This window comes from Nomascus leucogenys, chromosome 21 (assembly GCF_006542625.1).
Source record: "Nomascus leucogenys isolate Asia chromosome 21, Asia_NLE_v1, whole genome shotgun sequence".
Classification (NCBI taxonomy): Eukaryota; Metazoa; Chordata; class Mammalia; order Primates; family Hylobatidae; genus Nomascus; species Nomascus leucogenys.
In genome coordinates, this window is record NC_044401.1 from 55,776,954 (window position 1) to 55,799,312 (window position 22,359).

Genomic DNA, 22,359 nt, shown 5'->3' on the forward strand with positions numbered 1-22,359 from the left:
GCTTACTGCAGCCTCCACGTCTCAGATTCAAGTGATTCTCCTGCCTCAGCCTCTTGAGTGCCTGGGACTACAGGCATGTGCCACCACGCCCAGCTAATTTTTGTATTTTTAGTAGAGACGGGGTTTCAGCATTGGCCAGGATGGTCTCGATCTCATGACCTCGTGATCCGCCCGCCTCAGCCTACCAAACTGTTGAGATTACAGGCCTGTGAGCCACTGCGCCTGGCCTAAATTCTCATTCTATATGGTCCCTGACATAAGTACTCTGTGCATAACAACAGGATGCTATTGTAATTTCCAGGAGTGTCTCATACATATATATATATATATCCATTTTGCTATTCTTGCTAAAAAGGCATAAGCGAAAACACTTCTGTCAGGAAACTTGTGAGCAGTATCATACAAGGTATCCATATCTCTAAAAAAAATCTTGTCTGTCTTTTCCTTTACAATTTCTAGGCAGAAAATTCATTAGTCATGAAAAGATTAAGTAAACAAAGGAAAAGGCAAGAAACAAAAGCAGACTTTAAATAGAGTGAATAGCTTAATATGTAAGACAAGGATATTCCTGTTAGGAAAGGTTTCTGAGGTCTTACCAGTTACTATACTCATAATCAAATGCTATGGTGACCTCAGCATCCTTGGTGATGGCAGACACAGCATAGATGCACAGGTGAATCATCCCATCTGCAATCATGTGTCGCACCTGTGTGAAAAGGCTTCTGGTTAGATTTTTCATAAAGACCATGAATTTTCCGTAAGAGATAAAAAAACCACACTTTCTCTCCATTTAGAGTTATGGTAATCTGTTATTTAACCCCTTCGTTTCATCTGAAATTATTATACTGTACTGGCTTGAAAATTTATAATACTTTCTTAAATATGTAGAGAAACCTTGAGATGTTAGAAATCAGGGTAAAATCTCTACTTTCACATCTTTTTTTTTTTTTGAGATAAGAGTCTTGCTCTGTCGCTCAGGCTGGAGTGGAGTGGCGTGATCTCGGCTCACGGCAACCTCTGCCTCCCGCGTTTAAGGAATTCTCCTGTCTCAGCCTCCTGAGTAGCTGGGAATACAGGCACAGGCCACCATGCCCGGCTAATTTTTGTATTTTTTTTTTTTTTTTTAGTAGAGACGGGGTTTCACCATGTTGGCCAGGCTCGTCTCGAACTCCTGACCTTGTTATCTGCCCGCCTCAGCCTTCCAAAGTGCTGGGATTACAGGCATGAGCCACCACACCCAGCCGCTTTCACATCTTATAGCTGTTTCCAGCTCCACCAGAGAATTACAATTCCTTAGCCAGTAAGTAAAGCTCTGTGTATTTTCTTGCTTTATTTGATGTGGTTGCTCTGAGTAATCAATTCTAGAAATGTCTAGATCCTCTCATAGAACACTACTTAATAAAATCTAAAAAAACCGCAACCAAATAGCTTAGTTAGGCCTAACGACATCTACTTCCACCGTATGGCAATTTCTTTAATATAACTACACTTGATTTTCTTATTCAGTCTAGCTTTTTCTCCTTAGCAAATGCTAACTTGCTCTTTTCTATTTCTGCCTTCTCTAAAGAAAATTCTTTCCTTGCTCCCATTTTGTCAGTATAAAAGCACCATTACTTTTGTTTTTCAGCTCTCACGATGAAATATCACGACTATTATCTACAGACCTTTATCTGAGTGAAGTTTTCACACTGCTTCTTCACTAAGCTTGTCATTTGATGGTTCCAGTCAAAGGGAAGTTGCTACAGACATCTTACCTCTGCATTTGGTGTACATGATCTTCTGATGAACCGAGCATCATTACCGAAAGTACGGGCATCCACACACATCTCTACACCATTGAATTTTGAGTAGAAGAGCACAAAGGGGTATGGTCTAGGGATACAATTAAAATTCCTGTAATTCTCAACACAAATAAGAAGGCCACCCCATGACTCCAAATATGAAGCATATGCTGAGAGAAGCAGCAGCAGTCTTTTGCAACGCCTGAACTTGGAAAACATCACATGCTTGTCTGCTTTTGATTAAAGAACAAGCACAAAGCAAGGAATGCTTGGCTTGGAAAGGAGCTGTCACCATTTTATACATTAAACAATTTGCAGATTTACTTGCACTTCTCTACAAATAGCAGACAGGCGTGAGCTTATCTGAGTTGTGATTTTTTTCTCCCAAGAGCATCCTATCAAACAGAATGATTTTTACAACACTGGTCCACCAGGTCCACCTTAGCCCTCACTGCTCAATGAATGACGTTCTTACTTTTTGAAGAAATGCCCATTGACCTCAAATTGCTGTCGTAACATGACTTTCCCACGATACTCTATTATAAGAGTGTCCAAAGCCAAATCTCTTGCAGCCCTCAGGATCTTCCGGTGCTTTTGAACACGAGTGACTCTTCCCAGCTGTAACTGAGTAAAACCAGAGCAGTAACATTAAACAACAGCAAGAACACCTTGGCAGACACTCAAGTTATTTCATAATTAAGGAAAACATGCTAATATTTTCAGGTTTTATCTGTATATGTTATTTACATCAATGATGAGAAATTTTAAGATGTGATGAAAGCTCAATTTTTCTAAGAGACATGCCACATCTAGTGAAATTGCCTCCCCAGAAATGGCAAGAAAATATTAAAAAAAAAAAATACATGATTAAGATTTCAGTGACTTTATCTCTAAAATAAAGATGAGAAAGAACATGCTTAACTTTCTATAAATCTTACATAATTCCTACCTAGGGTATATAAAATTTCCCATACTAAGTCATCTCTCTCTCTGTTTTTTAAATAGAGCCAGGGTCTCGCTCTGTCACCCAGGCTGGAGTGCAGTGGTGCAATCATAGCTTACTATAACCTCAAATTCATTCAAGTGATCCTTCCACCTCAGCCTCCCCAGAAGCTGGGACTTACAGGTGTGTACCATCACAACGGCTAACTTTTAATTTTTTTTTTTTGTAAAGAGAGGGTCTCACTATGTTGTACAGGCTGGTCTTGAACTGCTGGCCTCAAGCAATCATCCCACTTGGCTTCTTGCCAAAGTGTTGTATTATAGGAGTGAGCCACTGCACACAGCCTCAATTCATCTTTTTTTTTTTTTTATTAATAAAGGTAGTTTAGAAATATGTATCCAGATAGTTTTCAGTTATAACCTACTTTTGGTTACATATGATCAACACCTGGCTAATCTGTTATTCTATGGCCTTGTACATTTGGAAGGAACAGTAATTCCAATCCATTACCCTCTTCCTGGGTTCTTAAAATTTCAGCTACTTAGTCTTCAACCCTTTGGTGCTTACCTGCATTTGGGAACCAATAACTGTGTTATTACAGGCCAATTCAGTCTTATTAATAGTGTCTAAAATAGTAGGTTTGCCCACAAATTCCTTGCTAGAATGTAGGTGCTGTTCAAGTGCGTTCTGTACATCTGCACTGTACTGATTAGTGAAAGCTTCTTCATACTGGTCAGTCCATAGTCTTATCCGATTTTCCCAGCCCTCAGTTGTATTCTCATCTAAATTCTGTGCTTCAGAGGGAGAATTCTGTAGAAAACAAATTCAGGGAGGTTAGTAAAGTCCATGCATAAATAGAGGGTTGGGAATGGGGGTGGGACAAGCTGGGGTTCCAGAGAAAATTTATCACTTGGCAATTGATGTGGCATAAAAGAGTAATGGACTGGGAGTCAGAGGATCTGGTTTCTATCATGCTTTTGTTACCAATGAGAGGTGAGACCTTGAATAACTTCTTTAAATGGGGAAGCTCAGTTTCTCCATTTATAAAGTAAGAAATTAATCTGGATCATAGTTTCATCCCATCACTGTGATTTTATGACCGTTTTAAAGTCACAAAAATCAATTTTCTTATCAAAAGACTGACATCAAGTTCATAAGAAAATTTTCATAAAAATGAACAGTAGAGACCTCAAATTTATCACTGCTTAAATTTTTCATACTCACTGAATATCTGTGTTAAGTGTTAGCCCAAACTGGTTTTTTTGACCATTCTCCAGGAGAATGCATGTTTTTGTGTCACTTATTATTTTCATAATACATGTTCATTCTAAACCTACATGTGACCTTAATCAATCTCATCAATCCAATCCCAATCTTACTACCCATATAAAAAGTTATTATTTGAGTATATCTTTCTAACACTCTATTTTCAACAATTTAAATTACCACATTCTAAATAATCTGAAGAGGTGAAGTGAGGGGAGAGGAGTAGGTAGGGAGAATACAGAACATGTCTAAGAGATACTTTGCTATACTCCTCTAGGAAAACCATTGCCCTCTATGGTGACAGTATTGAGAAAAGATTACTACAACTCAGGAACGGCTTCCTAGGCAGACAGTGCCTGAGCTACAGAGACAAAGCGTAAGCCTAATACATGTTCTCCTTCATGGTGTTCAAGACTTAAGTGCTATCAGAAAACAAAACAAACACTGACAGTGATGATGTCATGCTACTGATGATTAGAAGGAAAAGACACTGTAGTACCAAAGCTACTTGAAAATCCATGTCCACATTAAACTTGCAAACAGGCACAATAAAATTAAATATAGTTTCCATGAATGGCACAGAAAACACTGATGCTTGTCACGACACTTTCTTTTACCACTTTTGCATCACTGTTGCTGACTGATTATTGTCTACCATCCTTTCTGCAAGGAACAGGAGTATAGAAGAAAAAAAATCAACACTATTGTTTCCACATTTCTTACTAGAGTCCAAAAGACTGAACAATAAACAAAGGGATCTAAAGAAACACCTAAGGCCAACGTACTGACCATCAGAGTATCACCTGCTTGACATCAGTAGCAGTTGTGCAAAAGAATAGTGCAAAACCTTAGGCTTAATGGAGCCTACAGACTAGGGGGATTGGCAGTGTCCAAACAATATTCCCAGCTTTAAGTGGCAATCGTTAAACTTACGACTTGATAAGTGTACTGTATTCTGGAAGCCTCTGTCACAGTATTAGCCATTATTCACTAATCTCACTGTGTGTTTACTCTGCTGTCCCATCCTTCAAGGCATTAGAGACTCTACCTCAGTTGGGTTTAGAGTAGTGGTTCTCAATTGAGGGAAATTTTGTACCCAGGTGACATTTGGTAGTATCTGAAGACATTTTTGATAATCTCAACTGAGTGCATGAGTGTTACTGGCATCTAGTGGGTAGACACCAGGGATCGTGTTCACATCTTGAAAGCACAGAACAGTCCCTTCCACAACACAGAATTATTTGGTCCAAGCTGTCAACAGTGTCAAGACTGAGAAACCCTGATTTACAATTAAGTCTTCAGTAGGGAAGCTGCTCTTGACACTGGTATTAAAAATCCAAATGGTAATTTTTTCTAATTCTTATGGCTCCCACCTGGATCACTGGAGTTTTAAACTAGTAATTCTGAGCATAAAATTTATAACTCAATTTAGAATTAAAAGAATCAAAATGACTAGTAATATTTTTTTCTAAATTTTAACACACCTGTGAGGCTGTCAACCTCCCAAAACTGTAAGCAAAATATGGGGTTTATGTGCAGTTTTCTGGTAAAGCCAGTCTATAGCTTTTGAAAGGTTTCGAGCTTCTGGAGGTAAGTTATGATAGTTGCTTGATAAGAGAAAAGCATTTAGAAGCCAGGATTAGGGCTATTGATCTGCCTGCAAAGTCTATCTAAAAGGTCCCTCTCTAAGCAAATGAGACAAAAATAAAGGGGCAGCTAAAGCAAACTTGGCCACTTGCAAGACATGGATCCAGCAAAGAAATGATTGATTTGTCTTCCAAGACACATCCCAGCCCTCTGATGCTCTGTAGCTCTGAGTCCTCTCCCAACTCTTTCACAGGTATGTGCAAGTCTATTTAAAGATAGATACTAAGTGGGGCCTTCAAACTTTAGGTAAAGTGCTACCTGTAATCTTTGCTAACACCAGTCACACTGGTGCTGCACATAAAGCAATCCTAAAAAGCTTATCCTTACTGAATTTTTTTTTTTTTTGAGATGGAGTCTTGCTCTGTTGCCCAGGCTGGAGTGCAGTGGCGTGATCTCGGCTCACTACAACCACTGCCTCCCGGGTTCAAGTGATTCTCCTGCCTCAGCCTCCCAAGTAGCTGGGACTACAGGTGCCTGCCACCACACCTGGCTAATTTTGGTATTTTTAGTAGAGATGGGGTTTCACCATGTTGGCCAGGCTGGTCTTGAATTCCCGACCTCAGGTGATCCACTTGCCTTGGTCTTCCAAAGTGCTAGGATTACAGGCATGAGCCACTGTGCCTGGCCTTACTAAAGATTTTAATATTTATGCCCTATAACTCTCAATAGGAAAGATCCTGCTTTTGTATCATTTAGGAATATGAATACTCATAAACTCGAATTTAATTCTAATTAAATGCTTTGAAGCCCTCAGTAATAATTTGGGAGGCATGTTTTCCTCATACACACACACACACACACACACACACACGTAAAGGAGGATACCAGACAGCATAATCTTTTTGGCAAGCTATTTTTAATCAACCAGCACCTTACAGTTCTTTTAAACCATTCCACATACTTGCTCTATTCTCCAAGTTCTTTACAAAATCATACTTCATAAACTCTTTTATTTGATGTCTTAAGAAACACGCTAGCATTACCTAAGTCTTTTCCACCAAGCAGATATGCTAAGAGAAAACAGTAATTCTTATCAATAATACAAGCTTCCTGCAATTAAAGCCCACACAGTGCTAGGGTAGATGCACAAGAGATCCTATATCATTACCAGAAAAACTCCACTCCTAAAGTTGAGTTCAATCACAGTGACAGAACACACCAGCCTCATTTTGTTTGGAAAAATGTCACTTACCCCCTAGAAAAGCAATGAATGAAAAATCAATCAATGAAGGCTGATTACAGAAAGGGAAAATATTTCAGAAAATGGCCAAGAAAATCTACTTTGGAGAAAAGCTCTATGAAAACTGAATGGCAACAACTATAAACTAATGAAAAGCAGAGTCCAAGATTCCCAGACCATCAATGTCAGGAAAGAAGCTGACCAAAATGCAAGATCACAGTGAAGTAAAACACAGCATCAGCGAAGATTACCCCTTACCTTCATCCGCAAGGACTTCCGGGATCCCTCTCGAAATGCCTATCCCAAGGAGGAAAACAAGTAGAACAAACAAAACTTGGTACCAAGAATGACAGTTATACCTATCTGAGACTAAAACTAAGGCACAAACTAGTGTTCTATTCTGTCCCCCTTTCTCTAGGTAAAAAATACAATGGAATTCCCCAAACTATTATCAAGAATAGGGGTAGCTCAAGGCCAATGAACTCTGAGACTAATTTTAATACTTTCTACTGTGAAGCTAGGTAATTAACAGGGAAGAGCATGCATCTCTTAAATCCTATATGCACCTCTGATACTAAGAGAAAAAGTAAATAAAAAAAAAACTTTAAAGTTGCAGATTTACCAGTTTTGAAACTAAGAAGGAAACAAAGACCAATCCCCTTAACAAGGGATGGATGAATAAGTCACCTAGAAGCAACAAAGTTGCTGTGATGGGGAAGAAAGAACACAAACCAGAAGAAGTTTCTCCCATAGACATTTTAGCTGAGAATACAGGAAAGTGACCATGACACTGAGGAAGCCTAGACCATTCAAGAGATGTTTCCTGATTTTTATTTTTTTTGAAACAAGGAAAAACAATCAACCCAAAGACATGAGGCATGTAACCAGGACAAGAGTTTCAGACTGTACTTTGGGGTTGAGAGGTGGGGAGATACTGTAAGGATAGTGGAAGCCTAGACTTGAGGCTGCAACACATATGGGCTTGTGCCAGGTAGGGCTGGAATTTCATACCTGGGATGGGGACTGGAGTAGAAGAAACTTTGAGCCAGTGGTGATGATATGGTGTGGCAGAAGAGAGGTTGGTCTACATGTACATAACACAGATTAGCTGATTTTTGCAAGTAGAACAAAAGTGGCCCTTCAAACACCTGGATCAAACTTCTTAAAAGAATTTTGGTGCATTCTTGCTCCAAAATTTAAGCTATTTCAGACATTTCTATTTAAGATATTTTTACCCTCCATACCTTGATTTTCTTCGTCTTTGGTGCTGCACGACCCTTTTCTGGACTCTTTTTCCGCTTCTTGGGTTTGGTTCTTCTAACAGTTAAGGTGATGCTTGTAGGTGTGTGCTGTGTTGCTGTATACAACACAGTGGAAGGAGAAAGCTCCTCATCCCAGCTTTCTGTTGCACTGCTATCCCCACCTGAAAAACGATGATTTCATAGTTCAGGTACTAATAGCCTCAAAAGTACATTAAAGTAGCTTATTCTTTTAGGTGTGCCCCACATGCAGTAAGCCATTACTTCCACTATTAACTCTTATCTATAAAGCAACGTTAAGTACTCATCTTCCTTATGAAAACAAGATTCTATGTCATTGGCATTAAGCATATAAACCCTACTCCTCATGGTATTTATTTCTCCCCTTGTATTCAGTCCCTAAGCTTCGCTAACTCAATCTATAACAATTTAAGACTGGCTAATTTTTACAACAGGAACCCATATTTTTTGTGTTCACAAGGAATACTTTGCTACAGGGCTAAAATGTTCTCAATACATTTCGTTTACAATGAGAGAACTATACAGTGGTCTTGAGAGGACTTCTATCTCTTTCTGTGAAAAGAGCTGGCTGGGGGACCATGGGAACTTGTAAGAGGGGTTCTTTTTTTTTTTTTTGAGACGGAGTTTTGCTCTTGTTGCCCAGGCTGGAGTGCAATGGTGCAATCTCAGCTCATGGCAACTTCTGCCTCCCGGGTTCAAGCAATTCTCCTGCCTCAGCCTCCCGAGTAGCTGGGATCACAGGCATGCGCCACCACACCTGGCTATTTTGGATTTTCAGTAGAGATGGGGTTTCTCCATGTTGGTCAGGCTGGCCTCAAACTCCCGACCTCAGGTGATCCGCCCGCTTTGGCCTCCCAAAGTGGTGGGATTACAGGCGTGAGCCACTGCGCCTGGCCAAGAGGCATTCTTTAAATGAACATTCAGATCACAGAATATTTATATGTCAAACTGTGGACCTAACCCATCTTCTGCTCACCTGATATGTTGTCCTGCTTCCGCCGATGAAGTCTAATAACCTTCCCCCTGCTCATTCCCCTAAAGAGGGAAAATAAACTTAAAGTAGTCCTTCCAACAGCATGCATCACATCATAGCACACATGGGCGAAGTGTCTCTGCATATGCTACCCCCTCCCTCCCACCTACCAAATGTTTCCAGGACATTAAATTTCATATCAAATTCAATAGCTTTAACATCAATCTCTCATTCCTTGTTGTCAGCAATTCTCACCTAGTGCAGAGAATTCGAGCCAAGGAGCACTAAGGAATCATCTACATTAACAAACACAAGAAAGAATACTTTGAGCTTTTCCCTACTTGTAAGAAACCCTAATCCCAGCAACCCAGACTTAAATTTAGATGGAACAGGATCTTACCTGCACTTGTCACAGTTGAGAAGGAAGCCATCCTGAGAAAGACCACAAGGACACCAGGTAGGTACAGTTTCTCCTTCAGAGTTCGGGCTGTCTCCACAGCGTTCCTCTACAGGCGACGGCAGGCCATTCAGGTCAGAACGAGGGATGATCGTCTGGACAGGGGGAGAAGCAGGAGGTGTCGGAGGAGGAGGGGCTCCGTAATTATGATCCTGAAAATAAGATTTTTTAAATCAACAGTGTCCAAACACTGGCCCCTCTCTCCCCTAAAGTATGGTACATATGGAAAGAAAGAAGAAAGTAGTACCCTTCGTTTTTTGGCTTCAACCAGGAAAGTGATAAAACAAAATGCCAAGGTCAACTGGGACATAAAAACAAGAACAATGATGCAGGGCTAGACGTCCGCTGGAGTCAGGGAAGTGCAAAAGGGGCAACTTCGTCATGCTGCATATAAACATTTCAAGAAAGTCACAATGTATAAGAATGGATTATACTCCAGGAAGATCACTGTTCTGGAGAGAAACAAATGCATACTCACAGCATAAGGCAGTCCTCGACACCCATGCCTCTGAGTGGTCCCATAATTATGAGTGGAATACACGCTCTTCTCATTAACTGCTGGACTAGCCTCCACAGATTCAGGGCTGCACAAAGGCGAAAAGCAATGCATGATAGCATAACACCTAATCTTCGCTTAAACTAACACTTCATTTCCCATTCTAACCCCTCCTCTTTCCACAACCACTAGCCACTAGGATAAGAGAAATAACTCAGTGAAACAATCTTATTCACATAACTAAGCCTATAAATAACAGTAGGAGTGTTATTAAATGTGGATTTGTGTGTAACATGAAGCCAGTACAGGCAGATGTCTGAAGGCAGGCACCTGAGATACAAGGTGTCTCTAATGACAAACACAAACGTACCAGCTGAGCGGGGAGTTTCCCCTAGAGAAGCCACTCTGGGCTGGTTTAGACTCAGAACTATTCTTCTTAATTGGATCTCTTAATACTTCCATGAAACCTCACATGACATTTGCAGTGAGTGAGATGATGAAAGTGCCTTCTGCACTGCCCCAGGGACCAGGCCCTCTTCCATTCACTACCAAGACAGGATACCCTGAAGAAAGTACAGGTAAAAACAATGGCATCTTATATTTATCAAACCTCTCATCTTGACGAACCCCCAACACCTTTCAAATATTAGAGTAATAATTTCTCATCCACCAATGACATGCAAGCATATTATGGACAAAATTATTTATCAGCTGCATGATAATACCATAGAATTTCAAAATAAAAACTAAACTGGAAAGTTCTAGTGACAAATAATAACAACAGTAATGGCTACCATTGTGAACTGCTCAATATTTGTTAGGTGCTTTAAATATATATTAATTCATTTAATTTCAGCAACCACTAAACATGGTATATACCCCATTTTTACAAAGTGGGAAGATGTGGTGGTGAGATGACTTCCCCAAGGTTACACATTGACACAGCTAAGATTTGAAACAAAGTCTGACTCCAAAGTCTATGCTCTTTCCACTACAGAAACGAGAATGACATTCAGTCCTTTAAAGAAAATTATTTGAGACCTTTATTAACCAGGCTTAGTGAGAAGCTTGGTTTAGTCTCTTTGTACCCTTTGTGAGTAGAAAATAAACTATTCAAGAGCAATGTATTATTGCAGAATTATACATGTATTCAAACTTAGAAAATTAATGTTAAGCCTTTACAATAAAAAGGCTTTAACGGCAAAGGATAAAATTCAGGTTTATGGGAAGAAAGAACCTCAACTCTGATTGTTACCTGGTTAGGTTTTAGGGAATACTGAAGGATAATTCAAAAATATAAAGTTTGTATGGCTTTGCAGAATAGAATAGTAATTTGTAATTTATATTAATTAGAACACAGATTCACAAATTAGAAACTCCAATGATTGGTATAACTCAAACTTAGAGATTAATGGGTCTTTCAGGGAGTCAAATAATGCATATTTTTTGCTTGAAATAATAGTCATTTTTTCCTGCTTAAAGATATACAATATATAGTACAGCAGGAAGAAGTGTGCAGTTCAATGTGGTGCAATGTCAATTGAGAAGTGAGGGATCAAAGAAAATTCTGAGATATGTATCCAACTCACCCAGTTATATGCTCCAAAACTGTGAGAAGGGATCTTATTAATAACAGCAAAGGAAATTTCTAAGTGAAGAAGAACTTTAGACAGAGGAAAGTATTCTCTGTTAGTGAGGTGCATGCATTTTATTACTTAAAAGTGTCTGCAAGATGGAAACAGGGGAGGGGTACATCAAGAATGCAGGTCAGTATTCTTGAGAAAAAGATGATCTGAACATGGCTCACTGAGAGGCAATCATCTCTGAGTATTAGGAAACAGGTGGGGTTTCCTAAATGAAACCAAAGGCAGACAAGCATTAATAAAATGAAGGTATAATTTAATTTCTATGATGGACAGTTAAAAGTAATAAATTTATACATTATTAATTTACTAGGTACATTACTAGATAAACAAGTATTCCAAAAAGCTGTACATATTTTATATAGATTTTGTACCACTGAACACATGGAGTGAAACATGATAGCTGTTTATTAGGAATGGATTTTTTTTTTGGTGCAGGGGGGACAGGAAAAAGGAAAGTTGCATGAAATCAAAGATGGCCATGGAGATGGAGCTATGCTGGTTGTATCTTACCCATCTCCAAACGGGTAAATATGAACATATGCACTTCATGTGCAAGTCTAGGGAATAAAAATAAAATGTATATTGTGGAGGTTAAAAGGCCATCGCACTGCCCAATACTTTCTAGTTAAGCACAGCATTTAATATATTGCTGTGCATGCCAAATCTAAAATTTCAACTCATATCTTCTGATGAAGAAACTCTGCAATTTCCATATTGGTTACTGATTAAATACATAGTTAGACACTGACAGGTAACTACAAGATTTCCTAAAATATTCCTTGATATATATACTAGTTTTTATATTTTTAAATATGAATTAAAAGTTTGGAATAATGGAATTACATCTCTTTAGCAGCCAAACACTTTATGCAAATGCAATTACAGCCTTTCTTCTCCTATCACTAAACTGGACACATACACAGAAACCAGGCTCACAACAGATATACTCCATCAACGGTGTTCTAAGTACAACATGCAACCCAGCTGCTATCATGCCATTTGTTGGAAAATGCCTGAAATTCTGTTATGGTAGAGTTGGAAATTCAGAAAAATCTTTGTTTTGCTTGTTACATCTACAAATTTTCCTATAAACACACACAAAAATAAATGCATATTGCATATAGTTGCCATCAGATTTAAAATCCTATGAAGTCTACATCTAGTTGAGTATGCTGCACTTAATACCAGGTTTAATCTTAAAGTGCCCAGAACAGCGAAATAGGCATGATGAAACATTAATAAATATCATTAATAATTTAACAGAATGGTACGTAGCTAGTTATTGACATTCTTTCCCTTTGCAGAAATGCATAACTATGTAGCTAGTTATGACCACAGTATCATAAATCTGTCTGGAGATCATGAATGAAAATGTTTCAGGAAATCCTAGGATATGCTGGTGTTAACAGAGATAGCGCAGTCACATTTGTAGACCAGAAGTATTTTTATTTCTGGAATTACTCCTAGACTCCCTAGCAGTATTTATGGGCAGTCATTTCTATACTTTGGGGAAAACACCAATTGTAAGATTAACTGCTCTGGGTCTTTTATCTACCAATTCCAAACGTATTGGTTTAACTTCTTTGTTGAAATTTCTCACAAATGTTAATGCTATCTATCTATATAGTTAGACAATCTACATAGTACCAGGTTAGTAGCTGACTTTACAAAAACCTATAAACACAATACAAACTGGCTACCTACTAATGCAGGAAGAGTTTTAAGTACTTTATTTGGGGAAAGAGTTGTAAAATGGTAAGTAAGTCTCAGTTACTGACATAACTAAATACCTTTTGCATGCAAACAAAACAAACAAAAAAAAAAAAAGAAAAGCTCTAGAAGAAACAAAATCAACCCTTCCCCACCCCCAACCCTCCTTTCTATATGGGAATAAGCCCAAACACTGCTTTCCATTTTAGACTACCCCAGAATATTATATACTATTTCTCAGGGTAGCTTTACGTCTTCCTCTTTAAGGAACTCAGAAACAGGTAAGTTATATTAGGTGGCTTTATGAAGAAATATACATGCTCTTTAATAATATTGTTTTAAGGAAGAAAACCACTTATTAATCAGGGATGTCATTCAACCCAGAAATCTGGTACAGTTGCTTTGCTTTGCTGAAGGGGGAAGAATCCCCAGGGACTGTGAAAATGGCAAGAGAAACAGGGGAATTAGAGCAACACCCACCTCACTCAAGAAGTGGCTGTGGGATCAAGAGTCTGAACTGGACCTGAACATATTCAAAACACCAGGATTTTTCCAGCCCAGACCCTAATCCCTGGTACTGCCTGGAATAGACTTGGCTTCTGGGGGTGTGCTGCCCCCTAGGCCCCTTGGGTCTCTTTCGCTGGACTTTCACATCCTGGTGTAGTGCCACTTCGTCTTGAAAGGTAGGGGGCTTCCACTTCCTTTCTGTAAGCAAGGAAGATTGGGTACAAGGGAGGTAAAAGGACAAGAGGGGGAATCTGTGAGCAGGGGGAATCTCGGACAACTTAAAAGAGAAGGGATACAAAAGACTAAAAATTTTAAAACTGTGAATAATATATATAAAGTTGTATAATGAAGGCCTACCTTCATTGTCATTTGGCATTTACATTCTTCAAGAATTGAGAGTATAATTTTAGGGATTGGGCCTTTGGACAAACTCTGAATTCCTAAAGCTGCTCTTAGCTGAAAAAAAAGTTTGGTACCACTGATTTTGAAGGTCCTCTTTCTAGGCAATGAATATTATGAAAAAACAGATGACGCTGCTCTCCATGTTTTCTACCCCAGATGTCAGAAGGTCTAGGCAACCTGCCCATATAGTTTCGGCCCCTTTACTCTAGAACAATGGGAAGTACATAGGAAGAGGACTTCAAGGAAAATCAGTTGGAAAGAACACCTTCTTATCTCCCTCCATCAGAATCATTAACTCTACAGAAGCAGGTAGTAACACCTACTTTATTCCAATTTTCTCCACCCATTAAAACAAATGAAAATGAATTCCTACTTTGCAACTTTGGTTCTATTAATTATTTGCCCAGAAATACCCCTCTGAAAACTTTTCCTTCCCCTTCTAATTCCTTTTTTCCACCAGCTTCAATGGGGGTAAAGGGAAAGGTCTAATGTTAATTACAGTGGGATAGGATCTAGTTAAGAAAATACTACATATTATCTTATTAGCTATCCATAAGAAAGTTGTCTCCACACAGACTGGTAATGTACCTACTACCTAGAAAGTAGCACTTACTCTGATCCAGCAGCCATATCTGAGTAGGATGTATCTGGTGTGGTGACTCCCAGAGGGATTGCAATGCTCATGACGTCCAACACAGCAGAGATTGTAAATCACGGGGTCCAATTAATGGAGACTGACCACTCTGAGAGTGGGGGTGAGCTGCAGAGCCTCATCCAACATGTTATGGACATGAGGAATCCTGCAACAGAAAAGGAAAATATCTAGTAAAATAAATAGCTAGTTATCAGATAGCTCTTCATCTTAAATGCTACTGAATATTTTTCTGCATTCTTGAACAAGGCTTTTAAGGGGTAATTACAAAATAAATACAGCCACAGTGTCCCATGTTTACTATGCATTTCATTAATGCTTCACAAAGTAGGGGGCGAAAAGTTATGCTTACTTTTTTCTTTTCAGTTGAAGGGAAAGGAAGAGTCTGCCTATCTCACTAACCAACACATTCTTCCCATTCTAAAACTGCCCAAACAAAATTTTCTGGCAGCCTAGGATGTAGCAAACAAGTTTTAAGATAAAGGATGGTTATTAAAAATATCCTAGTTTACCTAAACTCTTTAAAAATTCAAGATCTTCATTTTTTTCCTAGGCCACAAATAAATGCAGTTTCACAAGCAGTCAATAATGTTATTTCTTCCAAATTAAAAGAGATCAATTTGTTGCTTATACTTGATTGGAAACAGCTGTTTCTTACTGCCTTCTTTTGTCATTGAATGCTCTCTTTCTTCTTTTAAATCATCTTAACTATAATTTAGGGAGAAGATGCAATCATCTTAGCAACTTTATTTGTGGGGTAATAATACGCTGCTAAATATCAGGAGGAGGCTATGCATGCGTGGGTGCAGAGGGTGCATGGGAAATCTCTGTATCTCCTGATGAATTTTCCTGTGAACCTAAAACTGCTCTAAAAAAATTGACTGTTTTTTAAAAACAACGAAAAAACCCCCGAAATCACGAAGAGTACAGTTTCATGATAAAGACTAAATAACTGTGTATGAAAAAGAGGTGAGGATAGCTTGACATGGTGACCATAAACCAGTGAAAGCTGGGAACAGAAAGACTCAGAAATTACTGAAGTATAAAAAATGCAAAAATAGATTAAGAGATTTGGAGGTATGGTGCAGAGGGAAACAAGTGTTCTTTGTGTGACTTTACATTAGTAGTTTTACAGTAGTGTAAAAAAACATTAAAAGGATGAAACAAAAAGCATTTTATCTGGGGGGGAATAAAGTCAATGTGAATGTCAAAGACCCATGTTAACAAGGACTTTTGCAAAAAAGACTACAAAGAAAGTCATGACTGATACACTGATTCATAATAAGACATTAGAACAATTATTAATACTAAAAAAACTAAAGGAATAAAAAGTACATGATACTGACTGAGTCAACCCAGGAGGTTAATGTAAATTTTATTTTATTTTTTGAGACAGTTTCACTTTTGTTGCCCAGACTGAAGTGTAATGGCGCAATCTTGGCTCACTACAACCTCTGCCTCCTGGCTTTAAGAGATTCTCCTGCCTCAGCTTCCCAAGTAGCTGGGACTACAGATGCCTGCCACCATGTCTGGCTAATTTTTGTACTTTCAGTAGAGATGAAGTTCCACTATGTTGGCCAGGCGGTCTTGAACTCCTGACCTCAGGTGATCCACTCACACCTCAGCCTCTCAAAGTGCTAGGACTATAGGCGTGAGCCACCGTGCCTGGCCGGTTAATGCAAATTGTAAATGGCAGATGGTCTGAGATGCTCCAATCTTACTTTGATATTAATGCAAATAAAAAAAATTGTGGGCTGGGTGTAGTGGTTCACAACTGTAATACCAACACTTTAGGAGGCCAAGGTGGGAGGATCACTTGAGCCCAGGAATTTAAGACCAGCTGAGGCAACATAGTGAGACCCTATCTCTACAAAAATAGTAAAAAAAATATCAGCCAGCCATGGTGATGTGTGCCTGTGGTCCCAGCTACTTGGCAGCTGAGGTGGGAGGATCACCTGAGCACAGGAGGTAGAGACTGAGGTGAGCCATAATCATGCACTGCACTCCAGCCTAGACGATGAAGTGAGACCTATGGGTATGACAATATGCCTGTTCCTACGCCCAACCGGAGGTGACATATAGCTGGGCCGGGAAATGACTGGGCCAGATGAAGTGGCTCATTCCTGTCATCCCAGCACTTTGGGAGGCCGAGGCAGGTGGACTGCTTGAGCTTGGGAGTTTGAGACCAGCCTGGGAAACATGGCAAGATCCTGTCTCTACTAAAAATACAAAATTTACCTGGTGTGGGCCGGGCACAGTGGCTCACACCTATAATTCCAGCATTTTGGGAGGCCAAGGTGGGTGGATCACTTGAGGTCAGGAATTCAAGACCAGCCTGGCCAATGTGGTGAAACCCCTTCTCTACTAAAAACACAAAAATTAGCCGTAGTGGCACATGCTGGTAATCCCAGCTACTCAGGAGGCTGAGGCAGGAGAATCTCTTGAACCCAGGAGGTGGAGGTTGCAGTGAGCCGAGATCACGCCACTGCACTCCAGCTTGGGCGACACAGTGAGACTCCATCTCAAAAAAAAAAAAAAAAAAAATCTGGTGCGGTGGCATGCACCTGTAGTCCTAGATAACTCAAGAGGCTGAGGTGGGAGGATTGCTTGAGCCTGGGAGGTGGCGGTTGCAGTGACCTGAGATCATGCCACTGCACTCAGCCTGGGCAACAAAGTGAGTCCCTGTCGCCAAAAAAAAAAAAAAAAAAAAAAAAAAAAAAGAAAAGAAAAAAAGGACTGATGAAATTTTTTGCCTTTAGGCCAGTCTTACACATGTATGTTTCCTTTCCCTAACAGTATATCCAAACAGAGACCTTGGCAGTACATCTTCTAAGCCTTTGGGAAATTGAAGTAAAATCTGTAAATGATAAAACAAGAACACTCATCAAGTAAACCCAAAAGACACAGTTAATACTGGGGGCTGTTGGTTACAACTCTTTCTATTAGTATTACTGTATAACTCAGATTAAAAGAAAAGCCCCAAAGCTGTCTGAACAGATAATCATATGAAAGTCTGATTATCACCATACCTCCCCGATCAGCAAGGGGAATCTGAATTGTATTATATTTTTCAGTAGAAGACTTAAACCAAAAACCGTACTCAATATCATTAAAAACCCTTTGTTGTAGCCATTAGTATTGTACACCCATTTAAAAAATGCATGGTTTCATGGTGAAACCCTATCTTTACTAAAAATACAAAAATTAGCTTGGCATGTTGGCATATGCCTGTGATCCCAGCTACTTGGGAGGCTGAGGCACGAGAATCGTTTGAACCTGGGAAGCAGAGATTGCAGTGAGCTGAGACAGGGCCACTGTACTCCAGCCTGAGCAAAAGTGAAACTCCGTCTCCAAAAAAAAAAAGTACAGTTTCTAGATAAAAGACAAGTTATAAACCCAAGATGATAGTTGATATTTTTCCTAGAGCAATTTTTAAAAGATATACTAAAAGGAAAAGATGGAAAAGTTACTTCAGATAACATCTTAATGAGTGAATAAATGACTGCTACATTCACTAATGAAACACCAACCCAGCTATTTTGGATAGTTGATAAAATAATTTTAAGAAACATTAAGTCAGCTGGGTGCGGTGGCTCACGCCTGTAATCCCAACACTTTGGGAGGCTGAGGTGGGCGGATCACCTGAGGTCAGGAGTTTAAGACCAGCCTGGCTAACATGGTGAAACCCTGTCTCTACTAAAAATACAAAAAAATTAGCCGGGCACAATGGCGGGCGCCTGTAATCCCAGCTACTTGGGAGGCTGAGGCAAGAGAATCGCTTGAACCCAGGAGCTGGAGGTTGCAGTGAGTCGAGACCGTGCCATTGCACTTCAACAAGTGCAAGTGCAATTCCTAACAAGAATGAAACTCCGTCTCAAAAAAGAAAAAAAAAAAAAAAGAAAAGAAAAGAAACATTAAGTTGGTAACTATAAATTTCTATTTCATAAAAATTATTCCATTTTCCTTGTGTCTAGTTTAACATGACTGTTTCATTCTTCTGATGAAAGCAACCATAATAGGTTAGCTTGACCATCTCATTCTAACTAATGCTTTAATAATGATGAGGCTTCTTAATTCAAATTCTGTTAATAATCCCAAATTTCTCAAATATTACCCTAAGAATAGTTCCCTCCCTAAGTAACTCTGTAAAATGTAGCTATTAAAATGTTAACTGAGGAACATTTAACAGATCATCTAAATGCAGTATTTTCTTATTATAATTTGTTTGTTTTTTCCTACCAGAATATAAACTCTATGAGGACAGGGATTTTTATCCACTGCTGTAGTTCCAATGGCCAAAACAATAACTGACACATAGAGAAGTTCAAGAAATATCTGCTAAGTAAATTATAATCACAATTTACTACAACATGATTCCAGCAGTCATTAAAATGCAAAAAATAAAACAGAAATTAAAAGGATTTACTTGGGTCAGTCACCTTTATATAGACTTCTGAATATGAAGTCCCCCCAAATGATCTGCTAGTAGTTCTGAAGACCTAGAAAAAGTTGAGACACAAATTAGTATAGAAAGAAATAACATTGATGAACACACAGAATGGAATTCTACAGCTATATTATGTTTCTGTATACTGTCTTGTTTATCATCCTACATCTATACTATCTTGTTTACCACCCTACGTCCATCCAGCACTGAATTTTTTGCCCTTTTTTATTTTTCCATAAAGCCAGAAATGAGAGGGTAAGGAAGGAAATTATTTGACTTAAATGGTAAATACTTATATCACTGGCTAATTGTTCCCCTTCCTTCAAATTAGAATTCTCTCATTTTCCAAGGGATCCCTTCTTTTTCTCTCTCCTAAAAGGTGCTTCCCTTCTTCATTGAACACTTCTCAAATTCAGAGATCTTTCTTTAACCCAATGTCTGACAACTGTCCAGCCAGACAAGGGCCCATCATCACCCATTAAATTACAAGTCCATATTTATTACTCCTTTCTTTCCCTTCATTCCACACCATCTAGTTTCTTGTCCTACTATAAAAAAGAGTGATAAAAAGGAGTCAGTTCTATTTGTGGTCAAATGGAAACATGCTTAAAAAATGGGGCTTAAATTAATTTTCTACCTTCCAAAAAGGAAGGGAAAATAGGTGATCCAGGACTTTGGGGGGAAAATGATCAGTATCCTTTAAGCCTCTCGTGTTTTTTTCCTAAAAGTCAAATTTAATGCTAGCCAGAGTTATTAACACCTTAAAGATTAACATATCATAAACATGAAAAGAGCTGTTCATAGGATTCCAGTTACCAAGCATTAGAACACACGCATTTCATTTATGTTGATGTTTTATGATTTCTAATTTAAAAAAACTAGAAAATAAACTATTTTTTAGAAATAATTTAAAATAGTACACCCAGAATTAGAGAAATAAAAAGTATCAAAGTAACAGTAAAAGGAAGGAAGAAATAAAGTAAATCAAGGAAGAAGCAATAGCAAATAAGAAAGAAAAAAAGGAAAGGAGGAAAAGAGAGAAATAGATGTGAGTGTACAGTAGGGGGTAAATGAATGCATCACAGTTTCAATTTATTATTAATTTAACTATTTCCAGAACAATCCATCAGAATCCACAGGAACACTAGTAAGTTCTTGGATTCAGAAACAGACATAGCCTATATCTTCCAGTAGTACCGAGTACTCTCTTTAGGAGGTGCCATTTACATACAGTTTCTAGGGAAACGGATGTTAAATAGAACATGCCAGAAATGTTTCTTAATTACCCCATCTTTTTAATTGGGTTCAGAAATGGCCAACAGTCTCTGTATCATCATTCTGACAGTCTCTTCTCTATATGACTTGCTGAAAGCACAAGACCTGTATGATCTCCCTGCTCACTCACAGAGAAGACAAACAAAAAGTGTTTTATGAACAATTCCAACAGAGATTTCAGAAGAAGAAATTGCATCAGACAGGTGAGGCGGAAGCAGCTGGCAGACAAGAGTCCAATAAACAACCAATCCAATGAAAGAAATTCAGAACAAGTCTGCTTCAGTAATCCTGTGAAGAGGACTGGCAGGAAGAGGAGTGCCGCTTCAGAAAGAGAACAGGCCTCATATGCTTCAGACAGTCTTTGTACTGAGGCTGTGGACCTTGGCCATTCTCCCAGAAATGATGCAATCCTGATGAACAAGATCTGCTGCCAGAGAAACAATTGTTAACAGCCTATGCAGACAGCAACTCAGCCAAGGAGCAATCTCTGATCAACTCTCTCCATAAACCAACAGAATGCCAAATCTCTCTTCCTCAATTTCAGTGTCTGACAAAACATAAGTGAACACAGTATATATTAAAATACACAAGAACAAGCCATTTTCTCAAAGGGTCCTTTTTCTTTTAATTCCTTAGGCTGTACAATATCCATTATTAAATTTCAGATAAAATACTGAACATTTTTTACTTTTATAAATACAATTATCCAAGCACATCAATAGTAATAACACAAATATGAAAATTTACACTTATGTTCCTCATTCTCATAAGAAAACCTTTTTGGGAGGTAGTGGCTTCCCTAAGCATAAAAATTGCTCTGAAATCTATCATCCAGCTATAACATTTCAAGTAAAGACAAATATACACACACTCTAATTCAGGACAGAAAGTATATTTCATAGATATTTTTGAAATTAGATAAAAGTCAATGTTAAATATTGGCATCTATTAGAGAAAAGAGAAAATCTAATCTTGCTTAGGCTGACATAAAAGGTAGACTGAGCAGTATCATCTCCCAATAGTACTTATAACAACCACTTTTTTGCAGGGCAACAATATTACTTCAGATCTTACTAAAGGATCAGATTATTTTCATCTTATTAGCCATGATTTACTAATTTAGAATCTAACTTAAAAATATCCTCAATTTAATAATCTTCATCTCCTAGGCCTGGTTTCTTTTTCAGAAGTTTTGGTATCAGGTTTTTCACACAGTATTATAAAATTATAAAAAGTTGTCATGACTAACCAAATTTCTTCCTTTTGAAAGTAATAACCCTTAAACTGGGATTCATCAAAAACACAAATATCTAAGATATATCCTGAAATAAATCTATTCAGCCTAATCTACTACTTCTACATACTACTAAATAACGAAAATGAACAGATATACAGAATAGCTCTGAAGCACTAAAAAAATCTTTAATAGGTCAATAAATGAATAAATTTAACTCAGGAAGAGAAAACACTTTTTGGGAATATTTCAAAAGGGTTAAAGTAGCTAATAATTTTTTAAAAATCCAATTTCTGAACTTGATTATTCAAAATTTTGTTATTGCATATAGGCTGAATTTCTTCTTAAATACATCTATAGTTCTTTGATTTATCTTTTGAATGACTTTACAAAATAGTAAAAAGGGGAAATGGGGAAACAATATTGGGTTTTCTGGTATGATGATTTTTACTCTCTACTTAAT

At 38.3% G+C, this 22,359-nt stretch overlaps 1 protein-coding gene across 21 annotated transcripts in view; it reads right to left on the reverse strand.

The window, feature by feature from the left end:
• Nucleotides 1-22,359, reverse strand: part of SETD5 (SET domain containing 5) — an 82,438-nt gene that overhangs the window by 34,771 nt on the left and 25,308 nt on the right. For 2 of the 21 annotated variants that reach the window (XM_030801535.1, XM_030801540.1), the window contains exons 2-13: nucleotides 19,380-19,439; nucleotides 14,902-15,088; nucleotides 13,860-14,084; nucleotides 10,006-10,111; nucleotides 9,471-9,622; nucleotides 9,074-9,132; nucleotides 8,062-8,240; nucleotides 7,076-7,114; nucleotides 3,292-3,534; nucleotides 2,257-2,405; nucleotides 1,755-1,872; nucleotides 597-706 (exon numbers count right to left, since the gene is read on the reverse strand). In XM_030801535.1, the coding sequence (XP_030657395.1) occupies nucleotides 597-706; nucleotides 1,755-1,872; nucleotides 2,257-2,405; nucleotides 3,292-3,534; nucleotides 7,076-7,114; nucleotides 8,062-8,240; nucleotides 9,074-9,128 (893 nt within the window). In that variant the 5' untranslated portion in view covers nucleotides 9,129-9,132; nucleotides 9,471-9,622; nucleotides 10,006-10,111; ... (1 more) ...; nucleotides 14,902-15,088; nucleotides 19,380-19,439. The other 19 variants (XM_030801525.1, XM_030801523.1, XM_030801524.1 and 16 more) reach the window with 19 other exon arrangements.